Source organism: Ochotona curzoniae, unplaced genomic scaffold (genome assembly GCF_017591425.1).
Source record: "Ochotona curzoniae isolate NIBS_2020 unplaced genomic scaffold, NIBS_Ocur_1.0 contig_1014, whole genome shotgun sequence".
In the NCBI taxonomy this organism is placed as follows: Eukaryota; Metazoa; Chordata; class Mammalia; order Lagomorpha; family Ochotonidae; genus Ochotona; species Ochotona curzoniae.
Window position 1 is genome coordinate 48,276,999 of NW_024464920.1, and position 25,283 is coordinate 48,302,281.

General features: G+C 59.2%; 1 protein-coding gene across 1 annotated transcript in view; it reads right to left on the minus strand.

Annotated features, from left to right (window-relative positions):
* Positions 1–63: 63 nt before the first annotated feature.
* MRTFA (myocardin related transcription factor A) overlaps positions 64–25,283 on the minus strand; it is an 84,947-nt gene continuing 59,727 nt past the window's right edge. The window contains exons 3-13 of the mRNA XM_040986471.1: positions 13,446–13,501; positions 10,896–10,971; positions 10,026–10,187; positions 8,653–8,828; positions 8,269–8,418; positions 6,618–6,868; positions 6,344–6,527; positions 4,669–5,700; positions 4,017–4,166; positions 3,821–3,881; positions 64–1,236 (exon numbers count right to left, since the gene is read on the minus strand). Coding sequence (XP_040842405.1) covers positions 728–1,236; positions 3,821–3,881; positions 4,017–4,166; positions 4,669–5,700; positions 6,344–6,527; positions 6,618–6,868; positions 8,269–8,418; positions 8,653–8,828; positions 10,026–10,187; positions 10,896–10,971; positions 13,446–13,501 — 2,807 coding nt within the window. The 3' untranslated portion in view covers positions 64–727. The remainder of the gene's footprint in view (positions 1,237–3,820; positions 3,882–4,016; positions 4,167–4,668; positions 5,701–6,343; positions 6,528–6,617; positions 6,869–8,268; positions 8,419–8,652; positions 8,829–10,025; positions 10,188–10,895; positions 10,972–13,445; positions 13,502–25,283) is intronic.

The following is a 25,283-nucleotide window of genomic DNA, read 5'->3' on the forward strand; positions in this document are numbered from 1 at the left end:
CACTGTGGTGCCCCAGAACACAACACATGGCCCGGCCCACGGCCCACGATGACACAGACATGGTAGTGGTCTCACTTTTATTTCAAAGTTCACACAGCTCCCTCCCACCCCCCCGGAGAATGCGAGGTCAGTGGCCCTGGGCACCAGGAGGGGCCACCTCTTAGCCCATTGCAGGCAGGGTGGGACAAAAGGCACCCCCTGTCCCAGTTTCTTGTTGGCTGCAGTGAGGCGACGGGGATGGAATGTGGGCTGGGGGAGAGCTCCTGGCGTGGCCTGGAGCACCTCTGCCCACGTGGCACTGACAGGTGGCAGAGGCCGTGACGGGCTCTGTACGTCCAGCACTCGTGATGAGCAGGCCTGGGTAGTTGTACCCCATGGGGTACACCCTAGGGTGTCCCTGCTGCAGGGCAGGGAGGAGGGTGGGGGAGCCGGCCCAGCTCCCACGGACGTGTAGGTGTGTGGATACAGATGAGAGGTATGTACAGCGGCCGTGCTGCGGCTCAGCGGGGCTGGACGCCCAGCCGCACGTCAGCCAGGCGGTGCACCTCCGACCTCACAAAAGGAGGCCAAATGGACACAGTCCACCCCTGGCATGGGTCACTCCTCACCAACTCCTCCTGCCCCTGCCCTGGGGAGCTGGAGCCAGGGCACGGCCCACAGGCAAGGCAGAGGGGCCTGATTGTCGAGACTCCATCCGCACAGGGAGCCCTGCGGCTGCAGGTCTGCGCTATAGGCAGGAATCCCAGTGCAGCTGCAGGTCGTGGCCATCAAGGAAGTCTGTGGAGAAGAGGCTGGGGGACGCGGTGCTGAGCGGGGCCAGGCTGAGCACAGGGCCCCCCGACAGCTCCAGCCAGTCCATGCTGTCGAGGTGGCCGTCAGCCAAGCCCAGGCTGCTGCTGGGCTCAGGAGCAAAGTGCAGGTCCGAGGTGTCCATCGGGGACGGGGGGTGGTCCAGGATGGCAGAGCTGCTGAGCATCTGACTGTGGAGGTCGTCTATGAGCGACAGGGGCTCCGGCCCTTCCTGCCCACCTGCCAGCAGGGGCAGCCCAGTACTGGTCTCCAAGAAGTCCTCCAGGCGCCCGGGGAGTGCAGGTGAGCCCGGTGGTGGTGGGGTGGCCTGGGAGAGCTCAGTGGAGGGCAAAGGCTGGGGGGCCAACGGTGACCCGCAGACTGCTGTTGAGGGTGGCTTCTCTTTCCCAGCCAGGGACAGCGGGTCCTTGAAATCTGCTGAAATTTCTGCCAATCAACACAAGGAGTGGGCATCAGAATGCAGGCCAAACCACTCAGAACAGACTCTAACTAAATGCATTGAAGCCTTGAGTGTGACAGCTGAGAGGCAAATGGGGTCCATCTTCATAATGCCAGATTACAGAGCCAGTGCAGCCCTGGCTGCTCCACTTACCATCCAACTCCCTGCTTTATGGCCTGGGCCCTGCACCCATGGGAGACTGGAGGAGGCTCCTGGCTCCAGACCAGCGTTGGGGGGTGAACCAGCAGATGGAAGATGGATCTTAGCCCACCATCACTTCTCAGCCTTTTGGCTAACACTGCCTGTTTGGTGTTGGAGGTGCACATCAGATTTTACGGAGGGAAGGTCAGACAGATCTTCCATCTGCTGGCCCACTCCCCAAGTTGCCACAAAAACTGGATCTGAGCTGATCCGAAGCCAGGAGCTTCCTCTGGGTCTCCCACATGGGTGCTTTGGGCAGTGCAGCAGCAAAGGCATGAAATGGTGCCCATATGGGATATCTTGGTTGAAACGTGAGGATTTAACTATTGAGCCATCATGCCAGGCACAACTCTGCCTGTTTTAAAGGCAGAGGGGTGGAGAATGGGGAGCTTAAAAAAAAAAGGCAAAGCCAGTTAGAGGTCTTTCACCTACTGCTGCACTCCTGAGGCCTGCCACAGCTGGACATGGGCCAGTGTGCTGCCAGAGCTCCCAAGGACTTGAGCCATCTGCTCTCTCAGGCCCACAACTTGGAACTGGGGCCCTTATGGGATGCCAGCGTCACAAGCAGAAGCTTAGCATACGAGGTCAAGGCACTAGCCCCATTAACTGAAGGGCAGTTACAGAGAGACTGTCTTCACCCTGCTGGTTCACTCCCCAAATGGCTGCAAGAGCGGCGCCAGACTGAAGCCAGGAACGTCTTCCCACTCACCCCCCAGGTGCAGTGCATCTCAATGTCTGGGCCAAGTTGCACTGCTTCGTCAGATGCATTAGAGCCGGTTCAGAAGTGCACCAACCAGGACATACGGTTAACCTGGCACGGCGTGGCACTCATTAGGACGGCTACCCTCAAAACCCAGATGATGCAGAGACGACAGCCCTGGGCTCTGCTCGTGGGAAGGCACACACGCACGGGGACAGCCAGGCTGGGAGCCCCTGACCGTGCAGGGCACTTCCTCAGGGACCTGACAACAGCACATAGAAGGCGGAGCTGGAGGCCCATGGGGCGGCAGCCAGCCACCAAGGACAAACACAGGGCGATCCCCGGGTGACACAAAGGAAGTAGAATAGTGGCCACCTAGGGGGTGGGAGAAGTACAGAGTACCTGGCAGGTGGCACTGTTTTAGTTTGGGAGGATGGGAAAGTTCTAGAAATGACAGTGGTGATGGTTAGCATTATGTATGTACTTACGCCACTAAACTAAAAAATAGCTAGAGTGGCAAATTTTGACCTAGATCTTAGATTTAAAGAACAAAGAATCCAGGCTTCACCCCACTCTCTTCCTATTCCAAGTGAACATGGCATCTTCCTGAAGCTGCTCCCGCTAAGGCCCTGGCCAACCCGCTACCCACGGCCTGCCCCACTGGCCCACATGTTCCCTGCCAGCATACCCTTTCTCTGTCAGGTTACGTGCTCAAGTTCTAGCCTGCTCCGCCCAGGGCTACTGTCTTGGCACACCCGAGGCTGGGACGCCCAGCCCTGGGAAGGAGCCTGGGGCTCTGGTCAGGAGAAGTCACCCAGGGAGCTGGCATTTGTGTAGGACACCACACCCCAGACCAGAGTACTAGTTCAATGTTCCACTGGAAGCAGCGTTTAGCGGGTTCCTGTCACCCTGCAGGAGACCCAGGTGGAGCTCCTGGAGCCAGCCTGGCCCAACACATCCTCAGAGCCGTGGGCAACAGTGTTAACAGCACAACCACCACCCCAGGGTGGTCCTGCAGCTGACACACCACAGCCCTCAGTAGGCCTCCCTGCTGTGGCTGCCAAGGACACCCCTGGGCCTTTTGAGGGGGTAAGGGTTTTCCCTCTACACTAAAGGGGTCTCCCCTTGCATCTGCCCTGGTGTCCCCGTGTGTACCCCACCACGCCTCACCCCTTCCAGTGCCGCAGCAGGAACTCTGGTCCCCGCTAAGGCCTTACTGCCTTGCCAGCCTGGGCTCCAGCCTTGCTCATGACCCAGAAGTCTAGATGCCCAGGGTTCCCAGGTCCCTGTCCAAATGTCACTTACACATCTGACTGCCTGCACAAGTCCCCCTCGTACCCCCACACTTGCCCCAGCCCTGGCCTTGCCACTGTGCCTTCACCCAGACTGGTTCTCCCCAAAGGATGTGCGGCTCTAGCTCCTGCCTGGCCAGGGTCCCCGCAATCCCCTCCCAGCAGTCCAGGAGGCCCTCGCTCTGGCTCACTGTTGCTTTCTGCCACTCGGCCTAATGGCCTCCTTCCACATGGGGTCCACCTCCCCACCAGGCAAGCATTCTGTCCCCTTGTCAGTCCCAGGCCTGGAGGCACCGGGGCGTGGGCCCTGCAGCAGACTCACAAGTGCTCAGTTCCCAGGACCCAGCCACCATGGCCACAGCCAGCGCAGGGCGTTACCTCCGCTCTGGATGAGGATGTCAAACAGGTCATCCATCTGCTGGCTTGAGGAGCCGTTCTCCTGGGAGACCAAAACAGGAAACCATGAGAATCCCCAGCAGAGACGCCCAGTGTGGGTCCCAAGGCCTTCCTCCCGGAGCACCCCTCCCTGTGGGCTTGGCTGTCGCATGCCCTGGCCAGCCCCAGCACCAGTCACCTGCTGTTTGGGCTGCTGGTTCACAGCTTCCTCGTAGCCAGGCGGCTCTGTCTTCAGGGCTGAGGCAGACCCAAACAGGGGCTGGAAGGGTTGCTCCAGGTCCATCTGGGCAGGGGCGCCAGGGGCAGGAGAGCTGGGCTGGGAGGAGGGCTGGACAGGGAGAGGCAGCAATGAGTGGGCCAAGAGGGCCCTGCCTCCTCCGGGCAAGGGAGTCCCTGCCTCCCTGACCTAGTCAGGAAGCCACAGGGCAGATGTGACCCAGCTTAGGCCTGACCCACCCCAGATGTCTGCATACTTGCTCTGCCTAAGGCTGGCTCAGGGGGCCCTTGTGACATCCTAAAGCGCCCACTTTGTCACTGAACTCTACTCCAAGCCCTGCAACACCCAGCAGCCAGTGGCAGCTGCTGGCACTGTAGAGGAGGCCACAGTTTGCTCACACCCTCTCCCTGCTGGAAGGCCACGGTGTGAGGGTCTGGACCTAGACAGTGCAGCCCAAGCACAGAACTGTCCTGCTGTCCCTGGCCAGAGGGGAAGGCGGCTCCTGCTGTCTGTGGGGTCCCAAGCAGACCCTCACCCAGAAGGCCCAGTGTCCTTGGTGGGAGGGGAAGGAAACTGCATGTGCCTGATCCACCAGCCCACCCTCCCCAGGTACCTGTGGGGGGCTCCCAGCGGGCAGACCCGTGCTGTCTGTGTTCTTATTGGTCACGGTGAGGACAAGGTGGGTCCCCGTGGAGTCCGTGATGAGGGTGGGAGGCGTGACCCCCTTGAGGAGGCCGGAGCCCTGGGTGCCCAGGAGCAGCTGTGAGGCAGGCACCTGCTTGGGCTCGGGCCCCAGGGCCTCTTGCTTCACCGCCACAGCGGGGGACTCCAGGGCCTCCTGCTTCACCGCCACGGTGTGGGGCTCCAGGGCTGTGGCCTGAGTGTCTCCACGGTCGGCCGTCGAGGCTGCAGGGCTGGGGCTGAAGGAGGGGGCAGGCCTGGGGGGCGGGCAGCTCAGCGGGCAGCTGGAGAAGCTGCCCTCCTGCTTCACGGGGCCCCCGAGTGCGCCAGGGGCCAGCTGCTGGGCCCGCTTCTCCTGCTCCAGCTGCAGTCGGAGCAACTCCACCAGCTGCTGCTTCTGCCGCAGCATGCGGGTCAGCTCCTGGATCTGCTTGTCCTTCTCCTGCAGCATCTGGTCCTTGTCGCGTCCCTCCTGCTCAGCGCGCGCTCCCGGGCTCAGGCAGCAGGATGTGGGCCCCTCCTCCTTCACCAGGACCTGCAGCGGTGAGGCCTGCAGCGTGAGCTGCGTCAACGGTGACGTCACCATCTCACCGAAGGTGTCCCCAGGCGTGGAATTCTCGTCGCCTGTGCTGAGCAGTGACCGCTCGGAGGGGGTGGGGGACACGGGAGGTGTAGAGCCCGTGCTGCCAAACTTTACCACTCCACCGCTGGTCACTGTGGCCACCACCACCTCAGTTGGGGCCAGGCCTGCTGCCACCAGGGCTTGACCCGTACCCAGCCGGGCAGCTGGGAAGGCCACAACCACTTCGCCGGCCTTGGAGAGGAGCGAGGTGGCAGGCGCCTTGGGGCCCCCGGGGACAGCGCTGGTCTGGTCATGGTGGGTGCGCAGGCGCTCAATGAGCTCCGTTTTGGTGCCCGAGACAGGCAGTGACCGCAGCTTCAGCTCCTGCTTCAGTTCTGCCACCTGCAGGGAGGCCGGGCGTGAGGGTGGCTGGGAGCTGGGGGCAGAGCCAGCATGCTCTAAGTTCGGCCATGGGTCCGAACCTCATTGGCCACTCCACATGCACCACGTCCCTGACCCCCGCGGCCAGTGCTGCCTCTGCCCCACCCTGTCTCCTCACATGCGGCCTGGCCGCCAAGCTCCTGTGCTCATGCTACTGACCGGGTGCACCGGCTTTCATGACAGGGTCACCAAGCCAAGGAGGGACCCCGGGCTGGTGCCAGCACATCTAGGCCATGTGGATATGCTCACTGCAAGAATCATGTAACCAACAGGCCAGCTCCAGGGCAGTGCGTCCCCCCAGTGTGGGCAAGCGGCTACAGCCCTTGCCACCGCCGCCTTGGGGCAGAGGGCCTGTTTCTCACCACCTGTCCTCCCCAACCCCCAACACACTGCTGGGTCACTCCCGGGGCCCTGGACCTGCCACCATGTCAAGGCTGATGTCGTGAAGGCGTGGCCTGCCAGGATCTCAGGGTCCCTGTCACCCGTGACCATGGCAGGGCCTAGGCCAGATGTCTTCCCTGCCAAAAAGCCACCTCCAGACAGTACCCGGGGGAGGGGCAAGGTGGGCACAGCACGGGTCTTCCAGTGGGCAGGGTGACCCTACCTTCATGTCATCCAGGTTGGCTGGCAGGGTGCCAGGCTTGTTGGACAGCGGGGTGCTGCTGCTCGGCCTCGGCAGTCCACTGGGCCCTGGGACGCCTGGGACGCCTGGGCCGGAGCCACTGCTGGCAGAGGAGACCCCACGCAGCGGGGGCGACCCAGCATTCCCCGGAGCCTCTCCGGCCGGCCTGTGAGGAAGGCAGCCCCGGTGAGGCAGGGCCCAGCCTCTGCTGGAAGCCTGCCTGCCCAGCGCCCAGCACCCAGCGCCCTGTGCGTACTTGGGCGGCGCGGGCAGGATGGTCTGGTAGTTGTAGTGCTGCTGCTGCTGGGTGAGGATCTGCAGCTGCAGGAAGAGCTGCTGCTGCTGCAGGATGCGGGCGTAGGCGGAGTCCATGGGCGGCGCGCCGCGCTCCCGCCGGTGGTCCGGGGGCACGTACTGGTGGTACTTGAGCTTCTTCACCTTGGCCTTGGGCTCCTTGGCCTTCTTGCTGCGCTGTGGCCTCTCACCCGCAGGCTTGGCTTGGCTTTGCTGTGGCACAGGGGCGGCACCGTCACGGGAGGGCGGGGGGTGCAATGGTGGCCCAGTGCTATCCCCCCAGGCCTGGGAGGGGCAGGGCTGTGCCCACTCTGTCCTCAAAGGGCCTCTAGCTGGGGGAAGAGCACCCTCCACACACAGCCTCTCCCTGCCCTTGTGCCAACTGGCTGAGGGGCACACCATCAAGCCTTGTGGGAATGCCAGGACAGGAAGTCGGCAGGGAGAAGCTGCAGGTTAAGCCACGGTTTGCAGTGCGGGAGCCCCAGAGGGTAAGGGGGTGCTTGGGCTCTGCACCCACACAGCAGACAGATGGAGCTCCAGATTTCTGTCCCCTGCCCTTCAAATGAGTAAATCTTAAACACAACGCTGTCCTAGCAGGAACGTGTGCTTAAAATGCAGAAATGGCCTTTGAGCAGTCACCTGCCCTGAGCTGCCCCAGCAGCTCCCGAGTGGCTCAGAGGACCCAGGCTGACCAAGAAGGGCCAGAGCACATGCTGAAGAGGCCTGTCCCCAGCAGGACGGCAGAGCTGGCTGAAGGGCAAAAAAGTTGGCAGGGGAGTGTTAGAGAAGGCCACGAGGAAACTCGAACTTTGTGAACAGAGAACAGCAGAGAGAGGGGTGGGAGATGCAGCCAGGGTCTTGGCTGGGTGCAGAGGGGACCGAATGGAAGGACAGAGGTAGCCCCCACAGAAGCAGCACAGACACCTGAGGGTTAGGGGCCACGGTGCCGTAGGACGCCCACAAGGATGGACCAGGAACTGTCACAGGCCCGGGGGGGGAGGGCATAGGCAGGAGCCCGGGGCCCAGTAGCCTGGGGGTGGCTGGGAACTAACTCAGGACAGGCTGAGGACCAACGTGCCAGAGCGGGAGCCCGAGGACACCCAGCTGTGCTCTTCCCAACCTGCAGTGCCCAAGACGGGCGACAGGACGGAGTGGGACAGACCAAGCCTAGGACGAGACCCGGAGAGCCTGGGGCTTTCTGACAGGCAGCGAGCAGGTGCACAGCTCGGCCACACAGACCCCACCAGGGAGTGCCACAGGAGCAGCTGAGACTGCAGACGCTGGGGCAGTCCAAGGCCTGAGGGTTTCCTGAGCTGCACAGCCCAGGGTGGCCAGGAGCCCCCGAGGGTCCAGCGGGTGAAGGGAGCAGGACCGAGGGGGAGGGTGAGGCTGTCTGGGCCCAATTCAGAACCACAGTCGCTCTCTGGTCAGGTACTGGTGCCCTAGCATCAGGGTGCCAGCAATAGGGTGAGAGGTCCCAAAGCAGGTGGCCCTGAGCCAGGCTGCACTTGCAGGTCACCTTGGTGGCTCTGTGGGAAAGGTGCACCCAGCCCCGGGGCTGCCTGAGGTCCTGGCAGGTCCAAGGGGAGGGCCACACGCAGGAGTAACCATACCTTAATGAGTGTGGGGGCCGGTTTGGCAGTGGGGCCTGTGTCCCCGTTGGGAAGGCTGGAAGGCAGCAGGGGTGGAGGGAGCGGAGGCGGCTGCTCGGGCGGGAAGAGCAGTTCTGAGGAGTCCTGGCCCACGGGGAGCTGAGACAGGACCTGGGAGAGCAGAGCAGTTAGGAGACCTGCCAGGGCCAGTGCCCCCAGACACCCCCACCACAAGCAGCCCCAGCGAGGTGGGGAGAGGGACTGGGCAGGAATGCTGCAAGGGCTCCAGGCAGTGTGTGCTGTGGGAGTCGGCCCCTGCCCACGTTCCCCCGCCACCCAAAACCCAGCAGCCAGACAGCACCTGGGCCACGAGGGCCTGAGCCCCGGCAGCCGCAGCAGGCTCACCTGAACAGGAGACACGGAGGTGGCACTGGGCAGTGGTTCACTGGTTCGGGCCTCCAGGGGCGATGGCACAGAGCTCTGGGACTCATGGCTGCCAGGCTGCTCCGGGGATAAGGCATCGCTGCTGTCCTCGTCGAAGGAGGAGCTGTCTGCCACCTTTGGGTAGTTCACCTGGCCCACTGCAACCAAGACTGGCATGAGCGCCTCCGCCAGGGGCCAGGGAACACAGCGCCAGGCTCGTCGGTGGACAACAGCCTGGTAGCACACTGGCAAATTCATCACCAGGTCCCCAAGACTGTCCAGCCAGAGGCCTCCAAGGCAACCCACGTGCAAGCTGACACTGACCTGTGGCCTCCAAGCCTCCCTCCACTCCCCAGTCTGAGCAGTGTGCCAGCACTTGGTCTCCTGCCCAGGGTCAGTGCCCCAGACACCCTCCCCACAAGCACACACCACACCCCAGGGTTTTGTAAATGAGAGAAGGGGTCGCTGGCCACCAAGGAATGAGACCATGGGGGACAGGAGTGGGCAGAACAGCACCGCACAACTCGGGACAGTGACATGGGGAGGGGAGGTGCAGGCAGTTGTGGGGCCACGTCACACCTTGTCCTTCCCACGGGCGCTCGGCTGCGTCTCCAACAGTATGGTATAATGAGCCACAGAACGTGGGCGTGAGATGTGAGCTCCTCTGGCAAACTAGAGCCACCAAGGCTGGCTGGCAGAGTGCCAATTTACAGCCAGCTGGTCCGCGGTGAAGGCCTGGGACAGCCCGTGGGAGCCCTCAACCGCGGCTCTGTTGTGTCACAGCCAGCGTGGGAAGTGGCACAGTGGCGTGTGACATGGGTTGTCCTCTGGAGGTGCTGGGCCAGGGAGCCGAAGCAGTGGCAGGTGCACTCTGGCCGCAGCCTGAAGTTCTGCACATTGTGGCCTCTGCTCACCTCCGACCCCTGACACGCACCTCTCCTCCAGCTCTGCCTGTGTCTCCCAACCGAGCCCTGCACTCAGCTGATCCCTGCCTGTGCAGGCACACTGCACCACCTATGCAGGAGGCTAGTGACCTCTTGTGTGTGGACTCGGGGCCTCTGCTCCCAGCCAGCCTGGGCGTGGCATTCTGTCCCAGAGCCCTTCCCTGCTTGCAGCTACCAGTTGTTGCATGAAATTTCTGCAGAGCAGGCCAGGATCCAGGAAAAGATGAAAAAAAAAAAAAAGGTACAACGTGCAGAGCCCTGCCAGCTGACACCTGTCACACCTGTCACGCTCGCACACCACGGGCCCACGCCTCCCAGACTGAAAGAGGAACAAGCCCCCAGCCTGCGTGGGTGGAGGTGGGAGGGCTGAGGCCTCACTTCGGCCCGCCCCCGGCTGCCAGCACGGCTCACCGATGATGGCCTCCTTCAGGCTCGACTCCACCGGCAGGATGTTCTTCTCCACCAGCTCCATGGGGCCTGGCCGCTGCGCGATCTTCTCGTTAAGGTCGTCCGCCAGCCTGGCTCGCTTCAGCTTCAGCTGCTTGGCCTGGAGGGAAGGCTCGGCCGAGGTCTCTGCTCGTGGGACAGAGGGGCGCAGGATGTGAGGCCGGCCCACCCCATCTGCCCCAGAAGGCCCGTGGCAGCGCACAACACCTATTGGGTGGGGTGCAGGGGCACTTCTCAGGGGCAGGATGGCCTGGCTTGCAGGCTCACAAGGACAAAGGGGCCACCCTGTCACAGGATTGTAGCCAAGCCCAGGTGCCCCCGAAGACACTGGAGGTGGGGGACAGAACGGAGCGGGGGGTTTCCTCTGTCTTGCCTGCAGCTCGCGTGCGAGGGGACAGTCCCCCTCGCTCAGCATGACACTACTGCAATCTGGGGTTTACACAAGGAAGTTTCCTTTGAGCTTTGGCTCCAACTAGACGGGCGGTTGTTTCGTATACTGTTGCAGGGAGCCGCAAACTTTCCTTCGCTGGCAGTGCAGAAGGTGGGGTGCGGCTGGGGCTGCCCACCTCGGACCTCACGTTCAAGCAACTGCCAAGATCACCACGGGCAGACGAGGGGAGAACACAAGCAAGAGTCCACTCCCAGGACAGACGGGGGCGGGCAGAGAGAAGCGACTTCAGGCTGCAGGGTGGGAAAGGACTACCGAGCCCAAGGACATCGCCCAGCCAGCAGCAATGACCACAGGAACACGGGGAGAGGACACGGAAGGCGGGGCACCATGGCACGCGTGCTGAGGGCAGGGCTGGGCAAGTGTGCCGCGTCAACCTCACGCACCTTCCAAAATGTGCATCCTGACGAGCTCCGATCTCTCCGGCCGGGAGCGGATCTTCCGCTTGAGATAGTCCTCAGTCTGCGAACACACACCGGAACCTCAGGCCTCGGTCAGCAGCCCGCCACGCGGCCTGGGTCATGGTGGCTGTCACCGGCCAGTCACCTCAGGGGCCCCGTGACCTCAAGTGGCAACTGCAGGTTTCTGAGGTGAGGGGAAGCCAGGGAAGTCACAGCAACTTCCCACTGCACCTGCTGAGGACAGGCCCTTCAGGAATGCCTGTCCCCGCGAAGCCAGCGTCTGAAAACGCGATGGAAAGGGTGCAGTGTGGAAAAACTGAACATATTGCAAATGCAATTGGACCGAAACCATCTTAATTCCATTTCCCCTTTTCAAGTACCCTTTGCGCCTTAGTTAACTGTTGCTTGTGTTATCATGAAAGTGCTGTGTTCCTCAGGGAACAATAGAAATCAAACAGCAACACAACTGCCTTCACGCCGCTCTCCCAGCCTTCCGGGGCACCTGCTTCTAGCCACACCTCCACCATGCGGGAACCGGGATCCCGCACTGCTGCCTGAGCCTGAACATCATCTCGCGTCCTCCGTCCTGCCACAATGTAGCGAGGCGTGCTCGCAGGCGAACTTCACCTGTTCTCACTCCTCAAAACTCAACGTCCTCATTTCTTATTCCTTAGTCTGGGCAGGCTAAAGCGCACCCTCTGCCCAGGCCTGGTCACAGCACGTGCGTCTGTCTCTCCCAGGGCTCTTGACCTGTGCACCTGCACATCAGGAGCTGCATGGAGGGTGCGGGGCAGAAGAGCACATCTCGCACAGCAAGGCATGGACGAGTCCTCCCTCTGGGCTGCCTGCTCCCCAGGACGGCTCAGCAAGGGTTGACACTGTGGGCCTCGGAGTCATGGAAGGGAAACCCGCTTCCTGAACCATCGGAACATCGGAGGGGAGGCTCGGAACGCTCATAGGTCAGGGCTAAGTGAGCACTGAGTAAGAAACCCCCGGGATGGCTCCAGGGCTGGCGAGGGCACATGAGGTCCATGCCCCGTCCCATGTCACATGTACCTCTGCCTGTGGCTGAGCTGTGCTACCACCAACAGAACCGCGAGCATAGCAATGATGTCCAGGGGCCAAAGCCTGGCCATCTGGAAACCATTCCAGGAACCAATCCAAAATGTCCAAGCTTCATGATGGAAAACCAGGGAACCTGTCTGATTAGTGCAGGATCTGAAGGGAAGAGCTTTTCAATTCATATTAACAGTACTGATGAGCACCAGAGCGTATCAGAGACCAAGATGAGGAGAGGACCCAGTGCTGTGGTGCAGTGGGTGAAGCCACTGTCTGCAACACCAGCGCCCCATGTCTGAGCAGCAGCGGATGGCCTGAGCCCTTCAAGAATGGAGTTCCCGGATCTCAGCTGCCCCAGTGCGACAGCCATGTAGGCAGTGAGCTGGCAGATAAAAGGCCTCTGTTTCTCTCCACTGCTGGCTTTCAAATCAATCTTTTGAGAAATGTTATCCAGCGTGTGCGTGGTGTCTGCAAGTCCCTGACCCGCGCCAGCCAGGAGGGCCAGCAGCGCCCCGCAGTGGCACGGGACCAGTGTCACCTGACTGCAGGTGGATGCTGCTGTATACTACTTGCCGACAAGCCACAAGCAGTCACATTCTCTGTAACCATGTTCACCTTTCACCTCAGCTGACAGTGTGAACACGCGCTTCCACACAGAAGCACTGCTGTGTCTGGAGTCCCGTGTGCCAGGCGTGCCAGAAAAGCTCACAGTGGATGGGGCAGTCCACCGCGCGTGAGCGAGCAGCGGGATTGTGCTTACAAGAACCAGGAACCCCGAGGAAGTGCCGAGCCCCAGCCCCTCCTCAGTGACCTGGAAGCTGCTCTAATCGATTCTCCACCCCTGCCCACCTGAGGGGCAGAGACGGGCAGGGCTCCCGGCTGCCCACTGCTGTGTGTGTCGCCGCTGTGCTCCCAGCAACCCCGACCTCACTACACGTTTGACAGCAACTGGGAGCCAAGGCTGGGAAGCTTCTCCCTGGCCTCACGCAAAGCCAAAGGGTGGGAGAGGAAGCAGGTTCCGGTAACTTCCCCAAACTCGCCCACACTGGGCAGAACATTCCTCAGGGCCCTGGGGAACTGAAACTGAGGGATGGGGTGCAGGTGAGGGGCCACAGCTGGGGACCTTGCTTGGCACATGGCCCTGCTGCTCCCTGCAGGCTGCTCCGGGGACCCGCAAGGCTCCCTGCCAAGCCCATGTCTCAGGAAGCTTTTCCAAGTCTTGATGTCCACGAAGGCTTCGTGGGGTTGAGGATGGAGACACTGGTGGTCCCCCAGGCAAGGCTGGAGAAGGGAGGCTGAGAGAAAAATCTCTTCTGATCTCATACAATGTGATCACTACAGGAGGCGGCTGGGCAGGGCTGGGCAGGGCAGGAAAAGCAGACTCTGTCTAGGCCCCGAGCCCTGAGTCGTGTGGCCAGCAATGGCCTGCACTCTGGGAAGGCACCGTGCAGGCTGCTGGGAGGAAAGGCACCTTACCCTGGCCCGCTCCAGGCTCCTTCTCTGCTCATGAAACGCAGCCGGACTCTTCAAAGCTGTTGAAAGAAGAACCAGCAAAAACATCATGTCACAGGGAAGCACCATGTCTACCACCCCAATTCCCGGGGAGACGGCAGCGTAAACCGAGGCTGCCCACAGCAGCAGTCCCAGTTTGGGGACAGGCGGTCCTGACCCTGGGGCGTGCATGGCTCTTCAGGCCATGGCTGGCCCAGCAGGACAGCACTGGCCATGGCCCGACTGCTCCAAGCTCTAGGAAGGCGCCCAAGGGGCTGTCGCTTTCAGAGAGACGCTGGGCTGTGGCCGTGTGGCCTCCTAGGACACCAGCTGGGACTCAGTCCCTCTGGACCTGCGGGCGGGGGGGGGGGTAGAGAGGCATGCTGGCTGGCTGGGTCTACCTTACTTTTTCAGCCTCACAGGATTGCCAAGAGGCCGAGTGGTCCCAGTGGACGGTTAAGCCAGAAAGACCCACACCCTCTCGATGCTGGTTCCTTCTTCACCCGGGCTGCTAACATTGGCCTGAATTCCATCTTTAAGGACTCATAGGTCTTCATAGCCATCGTCTGGCTGAGCTCACAGGCAGCAGTGGGCGCGGGCCCAGCTCTATCAGGGGATGCCAGCACACAGACCACAGCTGTCAACTCCAGCACTTGGCAGGGGGAGGCTGACCCAGCCCTCTCCTAACATCATCAAATGCCAGGCTCTCCGGACAGACGACAGCTCGCCCTAGCGGGCGGGGAAAGGCCTGACTCACTCTGGCAGGGACGGTGGCAATAAAAGAGAAATCGACAAGAGTGCGGTCAGTTTCACTTCTGCCACTCCCCAGTTTCAGAGCAGCTGTGAGGCTGCCCCTGCTGGGGGAGATAAGCTCTTGTGGTGGGAGAGCAGGGTCAGGAGGGGCTAAAAGTAGCAGGAGTGCAGATAGCAGCCTATCCTGCCTGCTCTTTGGGCCCCTGGACTGGGCCTCTGCATCAGTGGTCCCGGAAGGCAGTGCCACACGTCACCACAGTCCTTATTTTTAACATAATCTATAAAAATCTCAGGATGTAAACTAGTCTTCGAAGTGCCATTGAGAGCCCTTCCCACCTTCCAACAGCAGGGGGAGCTCCAGACTCAACAAATGATTACAGAGGAGCCAGACCTCGGCCTCGGCCTCCCCTGGCCTCCCCGGGCTTCCCTCGGCCTCCCCGGGTGTCCCTCGGCCTCCCCCGGCCTCCCCAGCCCTGCAGAGCTTAGAAGGTATGCAGACACCCTGGGTCTGCTCCCACTGTGTGAAGCTGCTTCAACTCCAGACTGCACAGAGCCCTGCTGTGGCAGGCACAGTGGCCAGCAGGAGTGCACAGGCAACCAAGGGAAGCACAGAGCTGGGAGCCATGCAGCGTGGGCCCCGCCCACCTGGGCTTTGTCCGCAGGAACTGCCATTCGGATGCTATGTGTCCTGCCCGCCTAGGGTCCCCACCACACCACACCACACCACCCACACTGTCTAGCAAGGGTCTTGTTTGCCGGGGACACCCAGCACATCCTGGTAATGATTCATTCTGTGAATAACGACTTCCTGTTAAGAAATGCAGAGTGAAGAGTTGAGGTGTCCGATCTTACACTGGGATCCAGCCAGCCAGAAACCCACCTCTCATCTGGCCCAGACTTCATGCAGCCCTGGGTGGCGTGCAGGCATGATTGCTGCAGCACTGGGCCACCTGCCCCTGCTGTCGTGGCAGGGTGTGGCCACAACCCTGTGAGGCCCAAATAGGAAATAAGGGCCCCTGGGCCCCTGACATCCAGGATTGGTGGTCCGACCACAGAGTTCATGTGTCAGAGCTGGGCCTCCCCAGTGGGAAAGACAGAGCAGTGGACGGCTGGCCCAGAAGATTCGGCAGCCCACCGGGGCCTGCAGAGGACATCTGGTACCGTAACAGTGGAAGGAGAGCAGAACAAACTATCGCAGCCAAACAATGACAGCAAATATCTGGGGTGACTGGAGTTAAGTTTGACTGTGTCAACCAAGGGACACCGGAAGGGGTTCCTCACCCTTGGATCGGCAAGATTGACGGCATTTCCAAATCAGTGAAAACAGTGGGCGAGCCCTCGGAGCACGCGCCATCGGGGAGTGTGGGTGACGTTGGCGGCTGTCCCCCCACTGGGTACAGGGGGCTGGGAGCGTGGGTGTGACCCCCCACTGGGTACAGGGGGCTGGGAGCGTGGGTGTGACCCCCCACTGGGTACAGGGGGCTGGGAGCGTGGGTGTGACCCCCCATTGGGTACAGGGGGCTGGGAGCCTGGATGTGACCCCCCACTGGGTACAGGGGGCTGGGAGCCTGGATGTGACCCCCCACTGGGTACAGGGGGCTGGGAGCGTGGGTGTGACCCCCCACTGGGTACAGGGGGCTGGGAGCGTGGGTGTGACTTCTCCCTTTACGACCTCCCCTTCCCCAGACACAGGAAGAGAAAATCTGTAAACAATGATCACACCCAATTTCTCCTAACCCTAGATCCTTCCCACCCTGATCAACTATATAGAAGTTATCAAAAATAAAAAAGTTTATTAAAAAAAAGAACTGGGAAAAATCAAATAAATAAGGGTCCCTGGCTGTACGCAGTAGGCACCTGGTCAGAACTGCCCTCACTGGAGGGACTCGCTGGTACCTCTGTCCTGCAAGCCTGCTTCCTCTCAGCACAGCCCCAGACAGGGAGGCACCCCTGTTGGTTGCAACAGCTTTCCCTGACAACCTCCACGGTGGCCACAAGGGGTAGGGACAAGTCCTACACTGAGAAAGGCAGCACACAAGCCCAGAACTCAGAGGGCAATGCACCACGTGCACCTGCTCAGCTGGGGGCGCTGCATTAGACTGGCATGTAAATGGCCGCAGCTTACAGGAGCCCAGTCTGCGCCTGGCCTGCTGAGTGACAGGTTAAACAGCTGCAGTTGGGTCCCACTGAGCTAAGAAAAGTTTCAGGTGGCAGCAAGGAGGTACCCTGCCCTGGGCCCCAAAATGGGCAGCAGCCTCTGTGCCCCAGGCGATTGCTTGCAGCCGTGTGAGGCTGGGACACGCTGGCGACAGCAGCTCCGATCGCAGCCTGCCTTGCCTTGCCCTCAGTCCACAGGGCTTCCCACGCTGGGCAGTTTCTTTTTCAGAAAAGGGAAAATTTGCCACACGGGGGAGGGAGGGTGTGAGAGGCTTCACCCACACATGCAGCCAGGTTCCGGTGGGAGCCCAGGCTCACCGTGCCGGTCGGTCAGCAGGCCCAGACACACAGGCGTGCGAGGAAGGCTGAGGAGCCCTTAGGGCGTGAGGGGCCCCAAGGCTGCGGGTACAAGAGCCACAGCTGAGGCTCAGGGGAAAGCAGCTGCCTTTGGTGGTGCTACCAGCAGGTAGCCAGCCTGGCGACAAAGCCAGGGGAATGTACCAGTCACAGGGCCTGGTCAAGAGAACCAGAAATCAAGACCAAGAAAAAAATTCAATAGAGCAAGAACCAGTTCCAAGGGATGGTTTCACTTATAACACATAATCTAGAATCACTATTCCAACGTTACATGTGGGGAATCTGACAGGGGTGAGATGCGGGGAGCTGCCAGGTGGGCCCCACCCCAATCCCGCAGCCTCAAACCCTCTCCCTGGCCAGGCCTTGGCTGGGCCCCAAGGAACCTGGCTCAGCCTGGGCTGTTCCTTCCCTGCTCTCAAACCTGCTCTGACAGGCAGGTCAGCAATTTCAGAAGCCACTTCTGTGAACACAAGGGACAAATGACAGCAACTAACTGATGGTGCCTCTGTGTTCCTCTGGGAGTAACTGTGCTTAGCCCAGAGTGCTCGGCCAGCTGACAGGAGCCACACTGTGAAGGGCAGCCGGGGGGGGGGGGGAGTGAGGGACACAGGTGCCTCCTTAACGTGGAGCCAGCTGGGGGAGTCAAAACCATCTCACGGCCAAAGCAGAAAACACACAGTAGCAGAAAAACATTTGTTTACTTTATCTGAGGAGCAGAAAGTTCAAGATTTTCCATGAGCAGGTTCACTAGTCCAAATGCCCGTAACAGGCAGGGCTACGTGAGGCCAAAGCCAGGGTTTCCAACAGAGAGAATGGGACCCATGTACTTGGTCCACCACCCCCTGCCTCCCAGACCCAGTAGCAGGGAGCTGGACTTAAACCAGGCAGAAGCCTAACACACTGCACTACAATACCTGTCCTAGCACTGTCAAGACAGGTGTCTGGCACAGTGGCTAACAGGCTGTCTGGGACGGTCACATCCCACACAGGGTGAGAGGATCCAAGGCCTTGCTCTGCTTCCCATTCCAGCTGCTTGGTCATGTGATCCTGGGAGGTGACAGCTCACGTACTTGGCCCCCAGCACCCATGGGTAGGCCTGGGTTGAGCTCCAGGCTCCTGGCTTCGGCCTGGCCCAGTCCTGGCTGTCGTGGGCATCTCAAGAGCAAACCAGCAGACAAGCTCTCCTTCTGCTTCCCAAGAGCCCAAGTCCAGAAACGTGTGTCCACTTGAGGGCTGCGCTGGCCCTGTCGCCTCCGTGGCTCCGCCAGGGGCATCACTCACCCAGGCTCTGATTTCCCAGAACTCCTGGAAGGCAGTCTCTGGAAAGACCAACCAAGCACAAGAGCTGCTAGGGACACACGCTATGGTCACCGAGGGCAGTCTCCGTCCTCCCGTCCTGGAGCCGCGTCCCCGGGGACCCTCACCTGTTCTGGCTGCCCAGAGAACGCACGGTTTCAGTTCTGAGGGCCCGCCCAGTTAGCAGGGCCTGTTCACCAGCACCAGGCCTCTCTTCTGCTGCACTCAATGGAGCCACTTCTCATTTAAAGGGACCCCTCGAGAGAGGCCCCCTCTGTTCACCCCCCTGTGCGGGGTGCAGGCCTGGCCTAAGGGTAAGGGAGGAGGCCCGGGCGAGCCACCTGACCCCTCCATCCGAGGGTCCCAAGCTCCAGGTGGACACAGCCACGAGGCCCGTCAGTTCCCAGGATCCACCCAGCAGGCCAGGAAGGCCAGTCAGTCACCGAGCCTGCCAGACTTGGTTCTTCACTGCCGCCCTTGAGGAAACACCACGTCAGAAGCTCAGTGACAGTTCTGAGCTACCGCAGGCCATAACACAACACGGTGGAAGCAGGGGGCGGGAGGGCCACAGGCCAGCGTGGGGCTTTCTTCCCCACTGTGGAAGCAGGGGGCACGTGCAGGAGCAGCGAGGACTGTGTGAACCAGCCGTATATACCACAACTAACAGGCAAGTTCCTGTGTCACTGAGGCCAAGGGTCTGGTGGTCTTCAGGGACAGATCTCCTGGGCTGAAGGAAGAAAAAAGACCAGGACATGAGACAGCGGGGATGGTCATGGCTTTGCAGGGACTTGAAACTCTACCCGGAGGAAGTATGACAAAAAAGGGTGTGGCTGAAAATGTCCTTAAAGAAGTAACGGATGACAACTTCTCAAAGCTGGCCAGAAGCTGACTCTACATGAACAAGCGGAGTGAACCCTAAGAGAAACCTAAAGACATTTGGGCCACGCCTAACCATAACGAAAGTTCCAAAAATTAAAGATGAAGGGACCATCTCAAAGGCACAAGAAGTAAAGCAGCCCGCCCAGCAGCCGGCACCTGGAGCAGGGGAGCGAGGGCCACGGCGGCCCAGGCACAGGGAGTGGTTTCGGAGTTACCCACCCAACACTAAAATGAGCAGAATGCGGCTACTGAGTGCCAGGCAACCACTCTCAACCATCGCCTATGTCTGCAAGTCAGCCCTTCTTCGAGCTATCAACAGGACAAGCCTATAACCTGCAGCCCACCTGCACCCACCAACTCTCTCTCTCTCCCTCTCTCTCTCTCTCTCTCTCTCTCTCTCTCTCTCTCACACACACACACTCACACTCATTTAGAGGCTCACTTGGGAGTAAGTTGCACTTACCACTCACACAACATTCACCACAAATCTTTCGGCGTGCACTTCCTAATGCTATGGGGGTCGTCTACACTCAAACACTAACCCGGCAGCAGATGCACCGTCCTCACCGAAGAGCCTCAGACGCCCTTCAGAATATCTTTTCCAGTTCTCTGAGTTCTAGCCCCAGTCCAGGTTTCAATCAAGCACCACGTGCTGTGTCTCTTCCATCCCAATCTGCCCGTTTTGTCAATGGCTCCTCGTTCGTTTCAATCTGAGCCAGCCACCGTGTAGAATGGTCTATATTCTGAATTGATTCCCCACAGTGGAACACACACGAGACATTTTCTGGCAAGACCATCCAGCTGACATGTGCTTCTTGACGTTGACGGTGCCAGGTCTGAAAGGTGACACTGGACCTGCGTTGGTATTTCCCTTTGGTGACACTTCGAGGCCACAGGAAAATCCTGCTCCTCAACAACCACCTACCTAATGCACCTACTGGCGATCTTTGCCTTGAATCAATCACCACAAATTAAAGCACTGTAACTGGAATTCTAACATGTCAAACAGCATTTTTACAAGGTCACCCCAGTAATGGCTATGAGACCATTCAGAACTCAGTAACAGATTAAGCTGCTTCCCACAATATCAACATCCAACATGGGTGTTGGTTCAAGTTTCAACTGATTCACTTCAAACCCAATTCCCAGCTCATGTGCTGGGAAAGCAGCAGAAGACACTCAAGTCCTTGGGCTGGCCCAAGTCCAAGACCTGCCTGGAGTTCCAGGCTTGTGGCTTCTGCCCGACCCAGCCCTCAACACCTCAGTCATTGGAGGAGCAAAACAGCAGATGGAAGAAATGGGTAGCTCTCTCTCTCCTCTCCCTGACTTTCCTCTGTACCTTGCCTTTCCAATAAGTAAGGAAATAAGCAAGAGGAAGAGTGTGGCGTCACATGGTAGGCAGGCGTACAGAGGTAGCATGCTTCGGGCAATCGGGTAATCATGAGACCCCCTGTTAAGAGACGTCCTTGGGTGCGGGGGAAACTGATCCTACCGTACACGAGAGTACTTCAGCCTGTGGCAGGGTGGGCTCTGAGGGCCAGTGGGTTGCATTATCACTCGGGACACCTGCAGCCCGCACCGGATGCCCCGGACTGAGTCTTCGCCCTGCTCTGACCCAGGTCCGTGCTGGTTCTCCTGGGGAGTGATGGGTGATGGCTCTAGCGCCTCGGCCCACAGCACGGCTGGAGGAGACCCACAGAGTTCTTGGCACCTAGCCTTGGCTTCATCCCTCGCTGGTCCTAGTGGACATTTAAGTGGACAACCAATGTGGGGAAAAGTCTTTCAACTAAACCGAAAATAAGATATTACCTGAAAGTTTGTAGGAAATACAACTAAAAGACAAATGTACCCTGGTGCAAAAGTTTTGAACTCTATGCTAATTTTCCATACTATGAGATGTGTGTGGGTAACTGAGTGTGTATTCCTGAGTCTGTGAAGGCGTGTGTGTGACTGAGTGAACAAGTGTGTCAGGATGTGTGTGATGAGTATGTGTGAGTATGGCAGTGAGCACGTGTGTGTGATGGAGTGTGAGTGTGTGTGCACCTGCCTGTGTGTGTAGGAGAGACAATCTCCTAAAGATGATGTCACCTAGGGATAATGTGTTGTGGCAGGTGTAAACAGAATACTTGGAAGGCTGAACCTTAGGAGAATCTCAGAACCCAAGGACGGGAGAGACCTATCCCAGCAAAGGAGTCTGAGGATGGTCCTGGCTGTGGCAGACACGGCCAAGCTGCTGTCACAGGAGTTACCTTTAAGACAGAGGATGCCACACGGGAGAGCCACAGCTCAGCCCACAGGGCTTCCAGGGCAGCCTCATGAGGCCAGCTCGGTGGGCAGAACCAGGAGCAGACAGAGAGGTGACCAGGGTGAGGAGGTTGTGCTGGGGACCTGAGGCTCCTTGAGGCAACAGGTGTGTGAGCATCTGCTGCTTACTCACACTCGGGGACCCACGTGTGGCCCTGCTCTGCTGCTGGGGCAGAGTGCACACTCTTGCACAGCACATACAGTGTGCAGGGCTGTGAGGCGCGGGGCTGCTGCATTGCATGACCAGAGAAGGATGTTCCGAGAAAGCCCAGGAAGGGAGCAGGCCCTGTGGCCACTCGGACGGCCCCGCAGAGTGTAGTGACAGGGGCCACGGCCTGGGGTCTCTGAGGAGAGCGGGGCAAGAGCAGCCAGGCCCACTCTGTCCCTGAGGGGCACCAAGGGGACACAATGAGGGCAGTGTGGAGTGGTGCCTGTCCAGAGGGGGCAGCCGCAAGCACTCATGTGGCTGGCGTGGACTCCCGGGTACGGCTCATAGCAGAGAAGGACTCGCCTGAGCCCAGCTCTCACCCTGCCTCCTGCAGCCCGGAGTCGGTCCCCTCAAGCGTGGTCCTGAGGAGGGGGCTTCCCATCGAGCATCTTTTATGAGTGTTCATCCAAAAGCGATTTTAATCTGCTTTCTCAATCGGCCTCTTTTCCCGGCAACTTCTTTGGAAATGACTGTTGCCGTGTCCTGGTCTCCAACACTGGCACAGAGGCAGAGGGAGCTTAGAGCACCGTGGGGCACACGTTCCTCCACTACTTCCCCCCGACTCTGTCTCAAAGGGGTCAACCAGCAGAAAGGGAGTGTGCGTAATCACACTCCACCCAGCGTCAACCGAGTCCTTTGCCTCGGCCTCAGCCCTGTTTGTCACACAGCTCCAGGCGCTTCACTAACTTGCCAGGCCTGACAGCAGACACAATCCCAGGCCAGAGGAGGGGCAGGCTCAGCACTAGGGACGTGACCCACGATCACCCAACAGGCAGCAGCCCTGCCACTCTTGGGGTTTCCCATCAACACCTGAATCCTGCGGCCAGGGATTCCCTGTACTCCAGAACTCCCGGGAAGAGGCAGCACACCACGCCACCACTAAAACCGAAGAGGAGGCTGCCAGCCGCACCGGGCAAGGGCTTCCCCAAGTACAGTTCCAGACCATTCAAATGAGAACACCTTTGGGGTGCAAGAGTCTCCTTGCAATGCAGGCTTCCTGGACCCCGAGCCTCTCCATCTTGAGCCAGTTCTGTGTCTCCATCATCGAGATGCAAAGAAGTGCTAGCGGACTAAAATGCACACCACGCAAGGAAGGACTGGATGAAATCCCAAGAGCCTGATCAGAAACATGGCTCTGGGGCCAGGCACAATAGCGTAGTGGTTAAAGTCCTCGCCTTGCACACACCAGGGTCCCATATGGTCGCCGGTTCTAATCTCGGCGGCCCCACTTCCCATCCAGCTCCCTGCTTGTAGCCTGGGAAAGCAGTTGAGGACGGCCCAAAGCCTTGGAACCCACGTGGAAGACCCAGAAGAGCTCCTAGCTTTGGATTGGCTTGGCTCCAGCCGTTGCAGTCACTTGGGGAGTGAATCATTGGATGGAAGATCTTCCTCTCTGTCTCTCCTCCTCTCTGTATATCCATCTTTCCAATAAAAATAAATAAATCTTAAAAAAAAAAAAGAAACATGGCTCTGGCAGCTGTGTGGAGAAGGGGCTGTGAGTTCCAAGGTTCCTTGGGAACCACAGTAACGCAATTTCTATCCTTCTGTGCAGTCTGCAGGAGGGGTCCAGGGTCACAGCCAGCAACGGCCATCGATGGTCGGGCCTGGCACGCAGTAGGTGCACTGGGACTCACACCAAGGGACACAAAGCAAAAGTTCCTGGGGCAGAGGGCTGACCATGAGCCTCTGTACTCCCTGTGCAGGCCAAGTCAGGGTTCCTAACACAGGGCACCAATGTCAGACTCCCGGACAAGGTGTCTAGTGGAAGGGTATGCACACAAGACATGGAAAACCCGAAATTTTAGCAGGAAATGGGACAATGCCCATGGTCTTCAGGTCCTGTGATGAGCTGGCTGCACCTTTACCTCAGGCTGTCCTGCCTCTAGCACCCTCCCCCGCTCCCCACCCAGTGTCCTCAGTTTCAGAACTGAACTGCTGGTGAAAGCACAGTGGGATGTCCCAAGGCTGGAGCCCATGGTGACCGTGAGGGCTCTGCTCAGGGCTTGGGGGTCTGACTGTTTTGGCCGCAGTATGGCCCAGGGCCTATCTGGTAACACTGAGGCATTCTATTAACTGTTGCTCTGGGTGGCAAGAGGGATGCTGGCAAGCTGAAAGTGCCTTGCTATCTGCCAGAAGCTACCACACTCTTAAGACACTGGCACTGCTCCCACTTTCCCCTGCCATCTTTATCCTGGAAGAAACAGCACGTATATGCAGGTAACCCCGAGGGCTAACAGGGATCAACTTCAGTTACCATCTGAGTTTAGCTGACATGCTAAAATGCCAGCAAAAATATCCTGCCACAAAGACCATTAACCAAAGAGTTGTGTTGAGAGTTCCAGAGGCTGACCAGACGGACAACCAGAACCAGAACTCAGCTCACATGAAACCGACACAGAGCCTGGGGCAGCGAAGAAGGGACCCCATGTTCTGGGGCACCTGGGCTGCTACTCCCGTCCCACGCATTAGGAAAGCATGAATGAGAGAACTGAACATCAAGAAGGCTCAAGATCCAGTCCCGACAGAAGCAGCATCCACAGCGAGTCCCAAAAAGATGTGGGCCGTCTTTCAAGGCCTTCCCAGTGCATAGTGAGAAGCTGGAATGGAATGGTGTAGCTGGGACTTGAACTGGCACTCTGGTACAGGATGCCCCCACACCCTCCTGGCTGAGGAATTGTCAGCCACCACCTGTGGCGGCCCCCTGAGCATGCATGCCTTCAGGACTTCCATGCGAGGTAAAGTTAGCGGGCAGCAGAGCCGCGCAGACACATCCCTCCTCGACGAGCTGCCAGCCGAGGCTGTTCTGCTTCACGGAGCCCACTCCTCCATGTGGCCTCTTCAACAGAGCTTCCTGCTGAATTTCTCTTTGAATTCAACAACCAATCTTCTCCCAGCACGAACACAAAACTCAGGACATGGTCCTATCTTAGGATTTGCTAGCTCATGGAGGGGGCTCTCTGTTCTCCCCCACCAAGGTAAAAAACACCCCCTGCCAGAGCAGGGAGGGAGGCAAGGCTGCTGCCATCTGTCACCAACTAACAGGACACCCGAGGGATGGCCCAGTAGCTTTTTCCAGACACAAGAGGGGGGATCCCTGAGTCCAGCAGAATTTTCTCTCAGTTAAAACTCTAGGAACCAGGTGAGCCACACGGTCCCCTTCCTACGGGAAGCCTCACTTCCAGCCAAGGCTCTTTGCTAGGGAGAAGGGAGGACAAGGAAGGGACACTGTATCTGGAAGAGCAATGGTGATGGCAACACGCCCCACAGAGGGTAGTTCAACCAGCAGGAGACCCAGGGCCTGATCCAACTGGGTGGGTTCCTAGAAGGGAACTGTGGGATTTTGGCCAGGCACCTTCGGCTTGCAGGGGCAGCAGGTCAGAGACTAGCATGACTGCCAGCAGCTCCAATATGGACTGGAGCAAACTGGGACAGATCAGGCCCAGAGAGACAAGCATCCAGCCCTTGCCTTTCACCCAAACCCACTGACCTATAAATACAACTTCACTGAAAACAAATGGCATTTCCTTGAAACTATAGTTTTGCCATCTTGAGTCTTCGCAAGTTTAAAAAGACAGGAGCTGTGTTTGTGGTGAGGAAGCTTCAGGAACACCCTGTGATGCTGGCACTTGTAATACAGCTCCCTGCTAACGCACCTGGGGAAGCAGCCACTGCTGCAATGACCCAGTGATGGAGGTTCTCTCTCTGCTCCTCTCTCAATCTGTGCCTTTCAAAAAAACAAAATGTTTTTAAAGGGATGGAGGCAGGTGACCTTGGTCCACACCCTTGTCTTCCCTGGAGTCCCCATGGCATCGCCCTGGCCCATACTTCTGTCTCTCGGAAAGGGACCCAAAGCGGAAAACATGATCTCC